This window comes from Anneissia japonica, unplaced genomic scaffold (genome assembly GCF_011630105.1).
Source record: "Anneissia japonica isolate Jap-2015-1 unplaced genomic scaffold, ASM1163010v1 scaffold9290_len831353_cov190, whole genome shotgun sequence".
Taxonomy (NCBI): domain Eukaryota; kingdom Metazoa; phylum Echinodermata; class Crinoidea; order Comatulida; family Comatulidae; genus Anneissia; species Anneissia japonica.
In genome coordinates, this window is record NW_022745682.1 from 354,654 (window position 1) to 373,297 (window position 18,644).

Sequence of the window (18,644 nt, forward strand, 5' to 3'; positions counted from 1 at the left end):
TAATGGAAGCTGAATTATGATCTTTATGATTATGCAATAACATATTTTAGCGGTAATTATGTGTTGTAGTTCCACATTCACAGTGAAATTAAGGGGCATTACGTTTGAGTTATACGTATCCATTTTAAACAAAAAAAAATAAACACCTGTCTCGAATAAATGCCTCCTCAAAAACCCTTCTCTACAATACACATGTATGCCCAGAGTGTTTATTCAAATAAATATGGTATTTATTTATAATTTTAACCATTTTAACATTGGGAGGGGGTTTTTTAGAGGCAGGATTTTTTTGCCAAGTGGTTGGAGCGGGAGGAAGAAAATGGCAATCAAAGACCTGTGATCCGGTAGGAAGAATGTATTTTCTGAGAGGAAGCGTTTTTGCTGAAAAGGGGAGGGGACAGCATTACTGTGTAGAACTCTGCACGCAGGCCTGGTTCAAGTTCCATGAGATCTTGATGTTCTGCTAACTGTTAATTAAATTAATGAAATTTCAATGCTCTCCCATTCAGGATATAAAGAGTGATTTACATCAGATGAAAATTGAACTCAATGATGTAAAGAATTCTCTCAGTGATAAAGAAATTCGGCAATGGCACTCACATACCACGTCCTTGCACTGTGGCGGCAAAACGATTCAGCACCTACGATGGCATTACTGTGTAGAACTCTGCACCCAGGCCTGGTGCAAGTTCCATGAGATCTTGACGTTCTACCCGATAATCCCAACCACAGCTCAAACTTCAGGAACACTCAACTCTGTCCATCTCTGCGAAGCACCCGGCGCCTTCATCACAAGCCTCAATCATTTTTGTAAAAGTCGTGCGGACTATACGTATCTACAGTGGAGGTGGATTGGCGCGACTTTAAATCCGTACTATGAGGGTAACAGTCTGAATAACATGATAGCCGATGATCGGTTTATACAGGAAACGAGGCCAAACTGGTTCTTCGGTGTGGATGATAGTGGAGATTTGATGAGTCGGGAGAATTTGGAGGGTTTACATACTCATGCCCAGTTAAAAGGAATGGAAGAAATACATTTGGTGAGTTTCTAAATAATTAGACAGCAGCATAATTCAGTCAGCTAAAAAGTGGTGGTAGCGAATGTATGTTCGCTGAATCGTGGAAATAGAGATCCAAATTGTTAACATTTAGTATCCCATTCCATTCTTTGCTTTCCTTTTGTTTCAGCTGGAGGGCAGAAATGCAACTGTTAAAAAACCCTTTGTTTTGATGAGCCTTTAAGTTGTTGGCCTCATTTACATTATTGTGGCATGTGACATGTGCACATCGTTAAAAAAACACTTCGGGAAAAAGCAGGGTATTGTCTCCTGTTGTACTGCCCAGTCACCATCTGAAGGTGAAGGACCCCACTGGAAATACGTCTTTGACTTTCGTTAGTTGTTCTTTGTGCTCACACCGAATAAATCCAATCAAATAGATTTATTAATCAATTTTTTTAATTTATCATTTTTCATTACTGATAGATTTCTTGATACCTTATATTTTAATTATGTATTTTTTATTTTTTTTTAGGGTCAGAAAATGATCAGCCATGCTGAATGACACACTAGTCTAAAAAAAGTCTAAAATTGTCAATAACTAACTATTCTATTTAAAACTAAAATAGGACTTAATGGCACAATAAAATTTTCTAATGTTTGGTCATTTATAAGTTTCAACTTCCACGAAAAAAAAAAATTGTTTCTGCAGATTTACTGACTTCTGATTACAAAATAATTTTAAAAAATAAAAATTTTATTAAATCAAAAGTTGTAATGATAAAAATTATTATTTGTATATAGGTGACAGCTGATGGTAGCATCAATTGTCAGAATGATCCTGGTGAACAAGAAACGTTTGTTTCCCAGCTCCATTACTGTGAGATGATTACTGCCCTCTATCTTCTTGCTGAGGGTGGTTCGTTTGTGATCAAGATGTTCACCATGTTTGAGATATCTACAGCTAACATGATGTTCTTATTGAACTGCAGCTTTGAGGAGGTATGAATTAAAGAAGAATTTTAAATACTTTTAGAGCTGATTTAGCATACTCAATTATTTATTATTTATTTATTTATTGTTTTAGGCCCAAGTACAAGGATATGCAAAACAGTGACCTTAATCACTTTTAACTGAAAGGTCCACTGATTAATCTCAGATAAGAAAGTATAATACATACTCCAAGTATTGAAATACACGCCATCACTTTTCTAAGTGGCATCCCTTCACAAGGCAAACATACACAAGATGCTCTTCATAGACTAAGTCTCATTATGAGGCTTAGGTAGGGGAGTTATTTTTGATCATGTGGAAAAAACCCCTGTTGCCGTGACAGAAATTGAACCCAGGAGGACTTTAGGATTGGAAGGCAAGCATCTTAACCACCAAGCCATTCAATATCTCCCCAAGTTTTATTCATTATTATATATATTATTACAAATCTCATTTGTGTTTGTGACGTTTTAGATGCTCTCAAACATATTTGTAGGCCTAATGGCATTGCAAGCTCATTGCCCCATCCAAGTTTAGCAGCAGGCTATTGCAATGCATAGGATTAGGATGATTCCTTGATGCATTAAATTTGTATTATTTCTATCTTTGTATTCATATAAAATAATATCCAATGGTTCAGGTAGACAAAACAAGTAGACCTAAAGAATAAAGAAGACATTGAGCGTCTTTTTTGTTTTAAACATGTGGTATTTTTTTCCCTTTTCCAAGGTGCATGTGTTCAAACCATCAACAAGCAAAGCTGGAAATTCAGAGGTGTATGTGATCTGTTTAAATTACAAGGGAAGAAATAGGCTGGACCAATACTTCCCTGTACTCTTACAAGCATTCGGTAAGCATTTTTATTTATCCATTTATCAATTTAGGAATCAATAAGGTCAAAAAATTGGGTTTTTTTTCTTTTTTCTTTTTTCTTTTTTTTTTTGCAAAAATATTTCATTTTCCCAAGGAGAATACTTCTATAATGTTCGAAAATTGCAGTTCTAAAGCTTTACTTTTCTATTTGATACATTACAACATCTTTTTTCCTGTTTGTGAGACAACACATGTGTTTGTAGGATATATTCCTGGCCCTGTCCTGATTGGGCAGTTGTTAAGTTTGATTGACACTCCGGAAAAGGTCTCTGTGGAATTAATAATATTTAATAATAATTTTGGCACCATTTAGCATATTTTGCACATTGCCTTCAAGTGCATTACATTACAAAAATCTGTATCTCATTAACTGGCGCAAAGATTTTCATGAAATGCCCTTAAGGCTTTCATTCACTGCGTCGCACTATGATCCACCCCCCAACTCCGCTCCCTGTGAGCGCTAGACGCCATGACACCATATGCTGATTGTAGGTGGCAGTTTGAACGAATCGTCATTAAAAATCAATCCCATGCGCATGATTGTGTCATTGCGTTCTTCAGCTGACGACCGCCTGGAGCAGTGAGGTGCCTGGCTTTAGAAAAATCAGTTGTAAAACATATCCAGAGCCATGTAAAAATATATACCGTACTACAAATAACAACGTTATTTTGCTCAACTAGAATGTAACCTGTTATGGTGATATTTTTGTTATAATCTTTTATCAGTATTATTGGTTGTTATCGAACTGTTGCTCAGTGATTGGGATATTTTTTTCAATAACATAGTCCTGGATTAAAATTCTGCAAAGGATTCATGTTGATGGCAAATCCATGTTATTTAATCCATTAAATGGCAACATGTACTTGCAGTTGGATATGAAATGAGAGAAATCATTCAAAAAATGATAAAGGTCATAATCATTATTATGATTTCATCTTCCTTCATAGGTCCTACCCCTGCAGACAGTCCAATGTTTCCATCTTTACCACCTTCATTTCTCAGCAAACTAACAGAGTGTTGTAACTTCTTTAAATCTCGCCAAATGGAGGCAATTCAAAACAACCTACGTTTGTTCAACAACATGACGGAAGAGGATTGCCAGCATGCGGAGGATATAAGAGATTGCTGCACCGAGATGTTTGTCGAGAAATGTCGGATACAGATTATCCAAAGAAAACACAAAATGTTGAAAAATAATATATCGGTAAATTGTAAATTATTAATATAATTTTTGTATGTGTATTCTTTATGTCTATGGGTCAATTACTACTTTATTTCTTTCTATGTTGAGTGTACAGAAATCAATAGCCTTGATAAATTGAATACACTTTCAATTAATATTAAAAGTGAAATGAAGTACAAAAATTTACAAGTACAAATAAATAACAAAATTCACAAATACAATATGTAAATGCAAAACAGTACAAGTATTTACAACAAGGAAGATTCGTGTATTGAATTTAATTATCTAACATGGAAAAAAACATTTTATCGCACAGAAAAAACTATGGCACATTACTATATAGGAAAAAGAAGAAAAAAAAGGAAATGATTCTGTTGATTTTAAATTCAACGCTAAACCAATTTCATGAGTCCTAAAATCATTCACATTCTAACAGTACCCTTTTACATTTATAGGTGGAGCGAGATAAATGTAGATAAAGTGTCCCACCAAGGATGCAAATTTTAAGTCCACCACCAAACTTGAAAATCTTCTTTTGATAACCACTGACAGACCAATCTTCCACTCACTAGTCCCTGTGTTACCATAATACTTTTTTTACATTAAGCAGAACTCGGGTTTCAAACCAGGTATGTACTGTAAGACACTGGAGCAGCGACTCCATGGAACATTCAATGAGCGTGTGCAGAAGCAGCAGTTGTCATGGCACCAGAGAATTCTGGGAATGAAACAGGAGATTTCTGCATTAGAAGAAAAGCTTTTGTATGAGCCCACAGTTTCAGTACTTGAGGTAAACAGTCATGGTCCCTTTTGAGCTGCTTCACCCGGTAGATCAATCACAATATGGTTTTAATAAAAAATGAAACTGTCCTGTGTATTAGAATCAACATTGCAAAACAAGCTTGGAAAATAATAAATACAGTTTTACCCTTAATATAATTATACTTACCTAGTTTAACCAAACTATTAATTCTTTTTAAAGTGTGAACACTACTAAAATATATATAGAACAGTTGGCCTCAGCTTTCTATAATACTTTACCACACTCTAATTTTTTATTAAGAAGAATTAAATCTTGGTGTCCATTCTGAAATTTAAATGAATTGAAGTTTTCTGGCACTTTACAACAATTTTTTTTTTTTTAATGTTTATGTTATTTTGCTAGACAATTTATTTTTTAAACAAAGCTATGATGTGTTTGTTCTAATATATAATTTAAAACAATCTTTGTTTCATTATTGTTGTGAGGATAAATATAGTATTTTCTTGGTTGAAACCATGAACTTGATGATTTCCACTCACCCAGAATGACACCATGAGTTAACCCAAATGAATGGTGCTGCTCTTTTATGAAGAGTAGAAATTTGTATTACAACAGAAGCCTGGTTCCCACGAGAGCCCTAGTATCCGGATCAGGAGCTAACCGTTAGCACCTGCGTGAGAATGCCCGATCGGTTAGCGCTAACCGTTAGCGGTATCCGGATACCGCTAACGGTTAGCAAGTTGAGCATGTTTCTATCATCAACTAATCACATGTACGCGTTTACAATTTCCAGTTTCTTAATGGCCAGTGATTCAATCATCATATTTTTGGTATCGGGATTTCCTCGGACGCATGGCAACTAACGGTTAGCAGGATCCGGATCCTGCTAACATTAGCAGCTGTGTGAGAACATAGCCATAGTTAATCACTATTCATTACATCTAAGAAGCACAAACCAGGAAGGAAGAGGGGAATATGAGAAAGAAGAATATTCATATTGTACTTTCATCTTAAATTTTTAGAATACTAGTAAATTAAGTGAGAAGGATGTTGATGGTTGGAAGCCAACACTTGGAAAAAAGGTCCAACAGCTTTTAAACTCTCCATTTTGTTCATGTCTTGTGGTAGGACACTGGATAGAGGCACATGCCAATTCCAAGGTACAGTAACTGTAGGGAATCTGTTAGGGTGTGGTTTAATAAGTTGCTAATAGGTCTTTACGTAGAACTGTGGGATTGAAACATCGAAACAAAGAAGTTGCATTATATCAGAATCCTCTCTAAATACCCCTTTTACACTGCAAAAAAAAAACTCTGGACACAGCCTGGGATTTTCCAATACCCGGCCCAGAAACTCCGGAGTTGTGGTTAGTGTAAACAGCAACAAATATTTCTTGGGTTGCCAATTTGATTCCGGATTATACCTGGCACCTACCGCAGCTGTGGTCAGGTAGGCCTAACCTTTGCTGGCAACGGAGACAATTTTTAAATTAAACCTCCTGCACTTCCGTATAGACTTGATAACAAAATTGCTGACTTAATTTGCATAATTAAAAAAAATATCTGCAGATACATTTTTTCAATATTGACAATAGCTGCAACTCCATCTCGACACAAGGAACTCGAGCAAAGTGATGATGACCATTTCAACAGAAATTTAGGGTGGTATTTGAACCCACGTTCGTTGCCGGTGTAAAATGGATTCAGCTCGGGATCAACCCATACTATTTTGTTCGATGTAAATGGGAAATGCAAATTTTTCCAGAATTAACACAGGTTGACCTGTATAATACAGAAGCCTCAAAAAGAGGCTGTAGTAAAACGGTGGTTGGATTGACCACATTAAAAATGCTGAAACTCTAGAGTCATTCAACCTTGAGAAAGAGCGCTGATAACTTTGGTTAGGTTTTTACAATGATATTTGTTTTAACAATAATGAAAGTTATAATCAAGTATTTGTTGGAAGCTTATGAATTGAAATAGTTTTATACTCATTAAATATATTTAATCTTTAAAAAAAAAGAAAAACATTTATCTTTTTTAATTCACAGGTAACAGAGCCAGGAACTTCTGAAGATCTTGTAGTTACACCAGAGATTGAGTCTCACATAAAGTCATCGTTGAAAAGTCTTCCATGGGTACATCTTCTGCTTATTCTCTTTGATTTTACATATATTTTTTCCAGTTATACATATTTCCTGTGTACAACATTATTGTATTATGTAAACGTAGGTTACATTATGTAGTTTAACTGATCGGATAAACCCAACGACTTTTTTTCTAATGGTCACTTTGTGATGGTAGCTTTTGGTAGGCACTTTCTATTGTCTGGATAGACCATTTTTCCGAGGTAACCCCTTACGTTTATTAAAGAATTTTCTGGGTTCTGTAAATCAATAATCAAGCCCAACATTGCTTATTCACTGGGGTGAACATGCTGTAGTATTGTTGTTGGCAGGGTAAATTATTTAAATCTGGCTTGCCAATGATTTTTAGTGCCAAAGAAAACCCCAAACAAAATTGCCAAGCCTCGATAGCTTTGATATATTTTACAACCAATAATACATGTTTTTTTTCTACTTTAGATTTCCAAAGATTCACCATTGAAATACAAGTTATTATCAGCTGCTTCAGAAATGAGGCCTATCGTGAACATATTGAAGGACAATGGCTGTATCTTGGTAAGAACAATATAAAATACAAGATGTGTTTATTGTCATCAGCAAAACAAGACACTGAGATACATTGTTGTTGTACATGCAGCAAAATAACAACAATAATTATGATAAAAGTACATAGTAGTGTTATAAATATAACACAAGTTATACTTTGTTTAAATTTTGTGGCCAATATCCTTACTAATTATGAAATGAGTTGAAAAGCAAACAAGGTATTCAGAGATTACAAACCCTCGCCCTGTTGTGCCATATCTATGTACTGAAAAAATAATGGCCTGCAGTCGATCCACTCTAGATGTCTTGACCTAGCAAAACGAGGCCTAGCATGATAGGCCGAACCGCTTCCAGTCTGCCGGCCAGAATTTGACACATCCCTTACTCTGGCCTACAGTCGATCTGCTCGAGTTGGCTCAACCTAGCCAAGCGAGGCCAAACGATCCACTCGAGTTGGCTCTATCCGCAAAATATATGAATAACATTCTGAAATCTGCATCTTGCTTGCAATCAGCACTAATTTTGGGGAGGAATGAAATACATCTAACATTGTCAATGTGTGGAGATTTGAAGTAAATCGGTCCAGTTTTTTTTTAGTTATGCACCTGGAAAGACACAGATGCACACTATATGCAATAAATACCCTTCACTTCTCCTTCGGAGAAGCAAGGTTACTACTACTACTGTTGCAGTTGGTAATTTTTAGTCTCAATATACTACAAAAAATAATATTTAACTTACCAATTTACAATATTTAGAGTTTTAACAGTAAGCGTTGTCCACACTATCACACTAAGTTTATGTGACAAATTTGTGTGATGTGCCCATATATGGGCATAATGATGTCATATTGCACCCAAATATGGGCATGTCACTGTTATTTGTCACATAAAATTTGATAGGGTGGACAGAGCTTTAGTTGAAAGCCCCAAGCGTTAACATGTTGCTTTATTTTATAATGAAGTGTTAATAAAGAATAAACCAAACCAAATGTGAAACGAGTTTTGTTTATATCTAGGTTTCAGATTCTGAAGTTAAAGAGATGGAGGATGAAGAGGAGAGGGCTGAGGATGATGATGGTAACAATGATTTGAAGCAACCACAAGAAGATTATCAGTATGTATAATGTTCATTCCCTTTGTCTTTGTCTGAGCCGTCTTTCCGCAGACACACGTCGTAGTTCTAGGTGTATAAACACTAGCTAAGAATTCATTGTGGTATGCGACACTGCAATTGAATTGGCCTTTTGCATACGAACCTAAAAAGAATCAAGCAAACTAATGTGCACTAATGAAAAATTAGTGCACAGTTGGTGATAGGAAAATATCATTGGGAGTTGCAGTGATGACATCATGATTGACTTATATTTTATATTATATCAGCAGCAAGTCTACCCAAAACATAAGTATTACCCTGTTTTGAAAATTCTGCAGATAATATTCTCCTGAAGATGATTGATGATTGAAACAACTCAATCGAAACGTCAAGCTAATCTGAACCAACAACAACAATTCTTTTCAGAACTATATACATGGTGTACCTCAAGCATTAATATAATTATTATTATTATTATTATTATTATTATTATTATTATTATTATTATAATACATGTGCTAATAGCTATGTCTCTAACTTACTGTTTACTTACATTAAGATAAGATATCCTAATAACCTGTCTCCTGCACACTCTATAGACCCAGGGTCCATGTAGTGTGCAGTTTTGCTGGCCTCCAGTCCCAAAACACTTATGAATCAACCAAGGGTGAACTGCTTAGCAGTATCCTGACAGCACTTAAGGTAATGTCTCACCTCATGAACTTATAATTGTATTCATTCATTCTATGTTTTTATCTCTTGAAATATTTGTGTTCACATTCTATGTTCATTCAGTGGGGATGAGAAAATAATAGATGTTTAAGCATGCAGCGCTGAACAGTTGTACACAACTTGCAAGTCCCAATTTATTATTCTTTTTGCTGTGTGATCTTCTTCTCGAGTCACTACGTAGCTAGTGTGTATGATCTTGCTTTCGTAGTGTGGTAGAAGGATTCGCAGGCAGGATACCTGACATGGACTGTGACGTAAACGCTTCTTCTGTGTCTGGATAGGGGGCTGAAATGGACCAGTACACCGGGTAACCTCCTACTCTTCTCAAAGGATGTACTGGGTTCTTGCACACGAGCCAATTGTGTACAATGGACTTATACGCTCCTTATCCGAGAACCAGTGCCGATATTATGGCTGTACTTCACGGTTCCCTTGTTTAACTGTTCGGCAAATCAACTGTCATGCTGTGTGATTGAGAGGTTCAATATATTTTAATTGGACTTTAATTTTTATGTTCAATGTTAGTATTTTTATAATACTGTAATATCCTGTATTTCCTTTTTCAGTCTCTCAGCATTGGTGGCTGTGTCATTCTGCAAGTTCACAATCTCCTCACCAGGTTCAATGCTGGGTTGTTGTATATTTTGTATAAAGCTTTTAGAACTGTAAGTTCTGATAAAATTTCAATTGAAAGGTTTATTTTGTGTATACTTAATTGTTGAACGTATGAATTGATTAAATCATGGAGTTAATGTTAATGACTATTTATATAGGAACTTTCATTTCGATTCTGAAGTGCTATGTTGCCGCCTCAATCCTTTTAAGAACAAATTGTGATACAATTCAATCCAGAAATGACAGTGAAAGACTTTTTTTTTATTTAAACAAAGTGAATAATGTATATTTCGTATAGCGTTATTAACACTGTAAGTTTCTGATACAATTTCAATTCAAAGGCTATATTTTTGGTATACTTACCTGGATAAATCAGTCTATTTTAAGTCGGCTCCAATAGTTGGCTGTGACAAGTTAAATCATTGACTAGCAATATCACATCACTTTTGAATGTTTAAATATTTTTTTTCAAAAGCGCCCCCTATTGTACGACAGTAGGCTCAGATGAAATACTAACTGGTTCCAAACCCTACTTTACTTTAGATAATACAAATTGTATATTCCTAATGATTAAATAATTATTACCTTCTTCTGTTTGTCAGGTTTATTTATGTGATTTGTCCACAAAATCTGGACTCAACTCTACCTGCTTGCTGATTTGTCAATCATACAATGGTTGCCATGGAAATCTTATCACCGTATGTATAGAATGTATTTGATTTTATTTAATATTGTTTAATTAATCTTAAATTATCCTACAATTCATGAAATATTTTGTATTTAACGTACAAATTTTGTTAAGTAAACTTCGGAAAAACAATCAAATTTAGATTGTATTAAGCCCTGTCCAGACTATTATGCCTAAATATGGTCATGATGACATTACATCATGACCATATATAGGCACATCATGACTATATATGGGCATACATCAGTTTTTTGTCGAAGAAATAATCGGAACTGAGCTTTAGGCCTACTGTATTAAAAATACTCCTATGACAATACTCTGAATAATCCAAAGGTTTGAATGTTCCACAGAGAATTTTGACTGGCTAATAATTGCTTTTTCCGTAGTATCTTGAAAATATTCTTGAAAATATTCATGAAACCATGTTATCGGCCATTGAGCCAGACCAAGCCGTACTTCAAATTCTACCAATGTCAAGACTTTATGGTAAGTCGACCAAACATCTAACATATTCTGAGCAGATTACATGCTTACAGTTTAAGTTAATAAGTTTTCAGGGCAGTATTTGTGATTTGGTTTCATTTATTTCCTATCAAAAACAAATGAAAAAGAAGAAACAGAGCCAAGAAAGGCAGAGTCAAATGTTTTGATATCTGGAATAACCCACTATATGCGGAATTTATTTCCAGAAGGGTCACAAAAATTAAATTTCAGGTTTCTAAGGCAGGCCTTTAATAAAGAGGGATGCTAATAATGGTAATATGTCAAACATACACTTTGTATCAAACTGCTCAGTTAGAGGATTATCATGGTTAGTGATGTTGGTGTTAACAGTAGGCCCTATCCTTGTTTTTTTTTATCAACCAACATATTTAAATAATAATAGTTGTGAATTTATATAGCCTAAATGTAAAGACCTCTACATGCAATATAGTTATAATTGAAATTGTAAATAGAACGAGGTGTTTGTACTTTAATATTCTTTTTCCCCTACATCCTACTGTTAATAATCTTGCTGTAGTAAGAACTAACTCTCAATTCAACCACATTACTACAGTACCACCATTTTATTTTTCTTTATATACTTTTTAAATGTAAAGACCTCTACATGCATTTTATTTTTCTTTATATACTTTTTAAATGTAAAGACCTCTACATGCAATTTAGTTATAATTGAAATTGTAAATAGAACGAGGTGTATGTACTTTAATATTCTTTTCCCCTACATCCTACTGTTAATAATCATGCTGTAGTAAGAACTAACTCTCAATTCAACCACATTACTACAGTACCACCATTTTATTTTTCTTTATATACTTTTTAAAATAAATACATATAGTTCAACCACAGTGAAATGGGACTAAATTAGAATTTAATTTATTTCACTTCCAAAAGTACACTCACAAATTGCAGATGTTCTATTTATGTGGCCTAGGTAGGGGGTTGTTTTTAGTATTGAGAAAATATTTTTGCGTCACACACAATTTGAATGCTGGATCCCATAATTGAAATACAGTATAAGCATCTTAACCACCAAGGTACAGCTGCACTCTAATATCACTTTGGTGGCAGTACTCTACCATTGTGTCACCTTATCTTATTTCTATTTTCTTTTTATATTCATTGGATTCATGTAACGTTAATTATATATACTATTTTTGTTAAAAACAGAATGTGAATTTGAGAAAGTGCTGACGCATTTTAACGAAACCAGTTTGACGAGGCAGGTGGTTGCTATTGTCAACTGTGAAATGACCGATGATGCAGATGATTCCAGGTTTAGTTCAAGATGAGCTGTTAATCACATTTAAATTTGCATAACTTTTTCTAGACGTTTTAAAAATAATGGCTTTGTAATCAACAAGAAATATAATTTGAATATGAAAATAATTGAGTTTTGTAATCAAAGATGCAAGTAATGTTTTATATATTTGATCAACGAGTTGCAATGTTGTGGAATTCTAAAGCATGCATAGGAAACATGTTTTTGTGTCTATACAGATACATTTAGCCTGAAGGTGGGTTAGGCTTATCTAGGCCATACACATACTATTCATAGAAAGGTGGGTACATATTTGTTCAGGCTTCCTTCAGGTGTGGCCTACTACTAGGGGCTATAGTAGCACTATTGTGAGGAGAAACAAACACAACTGATTTGACAAACTCAAGGAAGGGGTCTTCTTTAATTACAAAGCAGTGCGTTTTATTTCCTCCATTTTAAAAGGGATTTTTTTTATAATTAATGTTTTTAAATTAATGGCATGAGCTCTGAAGAAAGTGATAGAAGCTATTGTTGTTTCAAAGTGATACAAGACATTGTCAATTCAACAATGTCTTTTATCACTTTTTACAAAGTTTGTTTCATACTATGTCAAGCAAATCAGTGAACCCCTTGGATTTGAAGTATAGTTGCTATAACATTTGTATTTTATAACTGTGTTATTAGATATCCCTATTGTATAACATTGTATTTTATATGTTTGTGATGTGTTAGGGCACAAACTAAAGGTGGAACACCTCATCATGGTTTGCAGAAGATCGTTTTATAGTGAAGTAGTCAGGACTATTGATTATTGGTTTTTGAAACATGTGGGATTTCTGATGCATTATCTGTGAAAAGAAACTATGTAAAACTACATGTATCTACATCATTTCATATAAATGAGAAAAGCTATGAAAATACTGTAAATCTCAAGAAGAAGCCCATCTTTAATTTGAAGGCCCCTCTTTAGTTCGTAAAAGTAGCCTCGAAAAGAGCCCATGGGCTTCTTCTCAAGATAGTATGGGCCTCTTTTTAAGATAGTACAGTAATTACACTGTACATGAATTTCAAAGAAACAAAATAAATTAATCTGCTTGCTTTCGCAGTAGTTTAGGTAATACACTCCATGATACAGAGTGATGTTACAGTGGCCCTATTTATTTTTGATAGTAGTAATTAACAAAATAACAAAATTTACAGCATTTATTTTAAAACGAAGCCCCCCCCCCCCTCTCTTTACTTTGCAAAAGTAGCCTCGAAAAGAAGCCCATCAAAATTTTTTGGGGAAAAAAACAAAACAAAAGAAGCCTAGGGCTTCTATTTGAGATTTTACGGTAATGTTATAACCTTTCATTTTGTTATTTTTAATGCGCTTAACAGAATAGAACAAACCGTTGAAGGCAGGCCCGTAGCCAGGGGGGGTTTTTATGGTTCGGGCGAACCCCCCTTTTCTAGCGAACCCCCCTGTTTTCTAGCGAACCCCCTCAAATTTTTGAATGAGTCCCACTCGGACGGAATGTCTGTTTTTAACTTACCCAGCATTAAATCAAAATTTAGCACCTAATTCATTATTTGGTGACCCGTTTTTAAATTCTAGCCTGCGATACAAGTCTTCATTCATAGAATATCTCAGCTTCAGAAGTTCGGAGATTTAAATTGAACGCAACTCCGGCAAACCATGAATTTACGATGGCTTACATATAAGGATGGCAAACATCGATAAAAACCCGGCTCCCGTCTCAACTTTGACTGGCCTTTGCCCGAATGTTTGTAAGAATGTACCAACCGGTAACGAAACTGGTCGCCGTCTACCTAGATTAAATGGCGCCACTAAACGAAGCTAAAGTTTTGCGACTTAATCCACCAAATACAGCTAAAGTTTTGTGACTTAATCACCTGATTCTGGACTGTGTGGTTAGTAAATTCCATAGCCATACTGTCCACAGCGCACACTAACCTATTTGCTGATGGAGCATTTTTTTTGGGAAATTTACTCCTTTTTTCCATCCCAAACAAAATATTATTAATAAGTCAACATGGTCCATCTCAGTCATCATAGCCAGTCACAAAATTAGGAAGGTTGTTTTCAATAGCAGACACACACACACAACAGAACGGAGTGCGTCAAAACGCGTGTTTGTTATTTTTTAGTGATAAAGAATTACGAAACGTCGTAGAATAACTGACTTTTTTCGTCCACTGTGGCAAAGAAGAAATATCACGTTCCTATATATTTGAGCAGTGTATTAGTATCTATTTGATGTATACATTATTTGTGATCCCAACGCTAAGCAGCAACTTAATTTATATAGGCCTATATGCATATATATGGGCCATACGAAGATCTGCTGACCATTGTAATAAAAAGAAAATTAAAGCGTTACAGACACATATCAAGATCATCCGGACTTGCCAAAACATTCCTGCAAAGAACTGTGCAAGGAGGCAGAAATATATACCTTCAGACAAATATGAAGTTTAATCGTGAGCTCTGAAATATGTGTCAATGCAGGACTATTCATGTAACTTTTTAAAAAAATGTTGGAGGAAATTGTCATCCTAGCAGACGAAAGAAAAAAATCTTCGTTCAATCAAATAACAATGGACATGTTGATTATGATAAAGCTGCGACACTAACTATCTATTTTGTACATTTCACTTGCAAAAGACTATTAGTGTCGTGTACCATATAGATCGCGCATTACGAACCACTCATGGCAAACATATCAATCCTCGTATAGGAAGCGTTCCTGTGACTAAAAGACATCTTATGTTCCGATTGTTTGTTGTTTGTCGCTTATCTTATGTGTTTTACTCGCTTCTTTACACCTGCCTTCGTCAATTATTCATTGTGATGATAATTGAATATTTTCGGTCTAGCGCGGACATCTGCTGCAGGCGATAGGACATTTTCCTCGATCATGATTGGCTGATACTGTAAATTGTGTATTGATCGCATCTTGATTTGGGTTTTTGCGGAAATATAGGCCTAGGCCTATTAGTTTCATCCCATAGGCCGACCCATTTTTGTTAAACGTCATTCGCTTTACTATGGCTAACGCGCGTACTGCCAACCGCAAGCTGCATCCACGTCGCATGGGATCCGTACCGAAATTCGGACCGCCTTTCCAAAGCGCTGAACGCCAGCGAGCCTATCCGATGTTTTGTTCAGTAGGCCTTACCGATCCGAAAGTTCGGATTCCATTTCAAAGCACCTTTAGCGAGTGCATGTAGAATCTTAAACTGTACCACATGCAATGGAAAATAGAGCTTGTAATTGTCGTACCACTGTCCGTTTATAAAGATATACGGTACTCTATATAAAAGAATCTGAAAACAATTAATTAAATAGCTTATTCTAATAGAATAATTCGTATCAATTTTCAATGGCACACAGATCCGAAACACAATTGAGTTTCTGCTAATTTACCAAATTTTACTGAGAGGATGGCTAAACGTACCATCTAACTTAAGGGTCCAAGTTCGTCTGACAATAACGATAAAAAAAATACGTTTGAGAGCCGCTTTAAGTTGCATCGTGAAAGAAAAGTAATTTCAATGTGTTATCTGATTCTCGAATAGTGTAGTCTGGCAGTCACGTAACGCTAAAGGGTGAATACAGTATAACCGTAATTTTGCGATATCAACACAATAAGTGATTTACCTACAGCGGTCAGTGGCGTAGAAAAGTTTTTTTCATTGGGGGGATGATTATTGGCGTGTTAGCCAGTGTCGTAACAGGCGCGGGGAGGGGGGACTGCCCCTCCCCTGACGGTTTTTACCGGGCTGACCATGCCGTCGTTCCGGGCTGGGTAATAAGAGAAAAGAAAGAGGGGAGAGGGAGGGAAAGAGAAAGAAGAAAAAAAGAAAAGGAAAGAAAAAGAAAAAGAGATGAGAAAAAAGACAAGAATAAAAAGGAAGATAATTATCATAATGACCAGACTCACAACACCCTGAAACCCCTTCTCCTCTTCAATAACTTTCATAACTCCTTTGATCTATGCTGCCCGATAGCAGCACTGGGGGACAAGGGGAAAATATCTATCTTTGAGAAATCTTTCCCACCTCTTTATAGATGCCCTTTTCATCCCCTGAAAGTGCCTAAAAACCTCAAATTTCGCGCGCTTCGCGCGCATTTCTTGTTGGCATGGGCCAATTTCCTCTTAAAATTGCACATTTTAGGGAGTTTTGATCAATTCCAACGAAATTATAATTAAAAACACCGGGGGACAAGGTAAAAATATCCATCTTTGGAAAATCTTTCCCCACCCCTTGACAAATGCATCCACTGAAAGTGCCTAAAGTTCTCAACTTCTTTGCTCATCTTGTTACGGTAGGCCAATTTCCTCTATAAAATTGCACATTTTAGGAAGTTTTCATCAATTCCAACGAAATGAGAATTAAAAACACAAAAGTATTTTTGCGCGCTTCGCGCGCATTTTTTAGGGCTTTTTTAGGATTATCATTTTAAGTTATTTAAACATATAGGCCTAATAATAGTCCCAAACTCAAGAAAGACAAATTTAAGATTGTTTTAACCTAAAAGAAGGGCCTCAATATGTATTGATGGTGACGGAAAGAATATGTTTGTAATAAATAAAACCATGATGAAAATGCTTATATTTAGTTTCAAACACACGTGTGTAGCATATATTATAAATATGATAAGCCCAACCGTATGTCGTATTATTTTCTATATGGGGAGTGTGCCCTTGTGCGGACAGGGGATGTGCCCCTCCTCTGAAACTGGAATTCTTGATTTTGCAAAATAAATTGATGCAATTTGCTATTATAGGCCTAATCAATAAATTCCTCATCAACCGATATATCCTTAAACATTCTTGGAATTGACATAATATTACTGATGTCGTACACACCCTTGAGTGTGAAATGTGTCTTTCTTTGCAAGCACATCTAACATCTAGGGAAAGAAGAGCTTATATTGGTACCAGATAAAATAATTTTGTTATCAACATTAATAAATTATGCTAATTTTCATCTTTGTAAGCGCATAAGGCAGTGCAAATTATTTCTGTGACAGTCTTTAAGTGTGTAAAACTCCATTTTATCCCATACATAGTCAAAATATTGGGGGATGATACAATGGACCATCCCCCCTTGTCAAATATTGGGGGGATATATCCCCATCCCCCCGGGATCTACGCTTATGACAGCGGTAATAAGACATTTTATCGCTTCTCAATTATCGTTCTCTTCTGGCTGTGCCTTCTTTTTAAAACGCGTGTAGTCTGTTGTAGTGTATTACACAGATTGATTTGAATTGGAATTAATTTGGTACCCCAGAATAGGCCTACAATAACAAGACAACAGAAACGATTGCACAAAAACCCCATAAAATTTAAGGTTTTTTTAAAGTTTCGTGTCATTCACATGTTTTAAACTGAATGTCTAGAAGTCAAGAAGGAAGAAACTACGAAATATAAAGGTGTCTAATACATACATCTCGTAGCACGGAGTAATATAGAGCAAAAGTTCGAATAAAAATAAATGTCAAGACCTAACCATTGCAGGAAATGGCAAGTGTTAATGACATGCCTCATCTTATTTACCCTAATGATTTCTATGAGGAAATTAAATTTCTATCACACAAAAAATAGTGTCAGATTTATAGCTGTAGATATTCTTTCGTTATCTGTTTTTGATTTTTTAAACGTTAAATGATAAATATTTTTCCATGCGATTTGACGCGGTGTATACGCTATAAGTATTGATTTTTTTTTTTTTGTGTATGCTATCCCACGGGAGGCTAATGCAATTTAATTTGGTCTGATTTGATTTAATAAACAATGCAAACATATAAATATATGGATGAATTATTGATTGATTGATTGATTGATTGATTGACTGACTGAGTGATTGATTGACAGACTGATTGGTTGATCGATTGATTGATTGATTGATCGGAATAATCAGGTATAACGTAGGCCCTAATTAGGCCACACGTGGAGAGAAAAAAAAACAACCTTAGGCCTACACAAAAAGCAATCGACAACTATTATGAATTTCCAAATTTGGAAGATGACCAAAGCAATAATAATGATATTAATAAAATAATTACAGGTATTATTAATATTATTTTTTTAAAAATCTATCGATTATTGTTGGCATCTGTAAATGCTATTACAGCGAAAGATAAATAACATTGGGCAGCTATTGTGAATAATTAAAAATAATATACAAGCTTTAACACTGCAATAATATTGATAATAATAACAATATTAAATTGACATAAAGCTTTCATATATC

At 35.1% G+C, this 18,644-nt stretch overlaps 1 protein-coding gene across 2 annotated transcripts in view; it reads left to right on the plus strand.

The window, feature by feature from the left end:
* The window catches only part of LOC117120006 (cap-specific mRNA (nucleoside-2'-O-)-methyltransferase 2-like), a 16,448-nt gene extending 2,676 nt beyond the window's left edge, over positions 1-13,772 (plus strand). For both annotated transcript variants that reach the window (XM_033264991.1, XM_033264992.1), the window contains exons 3-16: positions 510-1,043; positions 1,806-2,003; positions 2,724-2,844; positions 3,816-4,072; positions 4,662-4,841; positions 5,837-5,974; positions 6,865-6,951; positions 7,399-7,494; positions 8,504-8,601; positions 9,180-9,282; positions 9,879-9,977; positions 10,530-10,625; positions 11,002-11,101; positions 12,287-13,772. In XM_033264991.1, the coding sequence (XP_033120882.1) occupies positions 510-1,043; positions 1,806-2,003; positions 2,724-2,844; positions 3,816-4,072; positions 4,662-4,841; positions 5,837-5,974; positions 6,865-6,951; positions 7,399-7,494; positions 8,504-8,601; positions 9,180-9,282; positions 9,879-9,977; positions 10,530-10,625; positions 11,002-11,101; positions 12,287-12,408 (2,229 nt within the window). In that variant the 3' untranslated portion in view covers positions 12,409-13,772. The remainder of the gene's footprint in view (positions 1-509; positions 1,044-1,805; positions 2,004-2,723; positions 2,845-3,815; positions 4,073-4,661; positions 4,842-5,836; positions 5,975-6,864; positions 6,952-7,398; positions 7,495-8,503; positions 8,602-9,179; positions 9,283-9,878; positions 9,978-10,529; positions 10,626-11,001; positions 11,102-12,286) is intronic.
* The last annotated feature ends 4,872 nt before the right edge of the window (positions 13,773-18,644 follow it).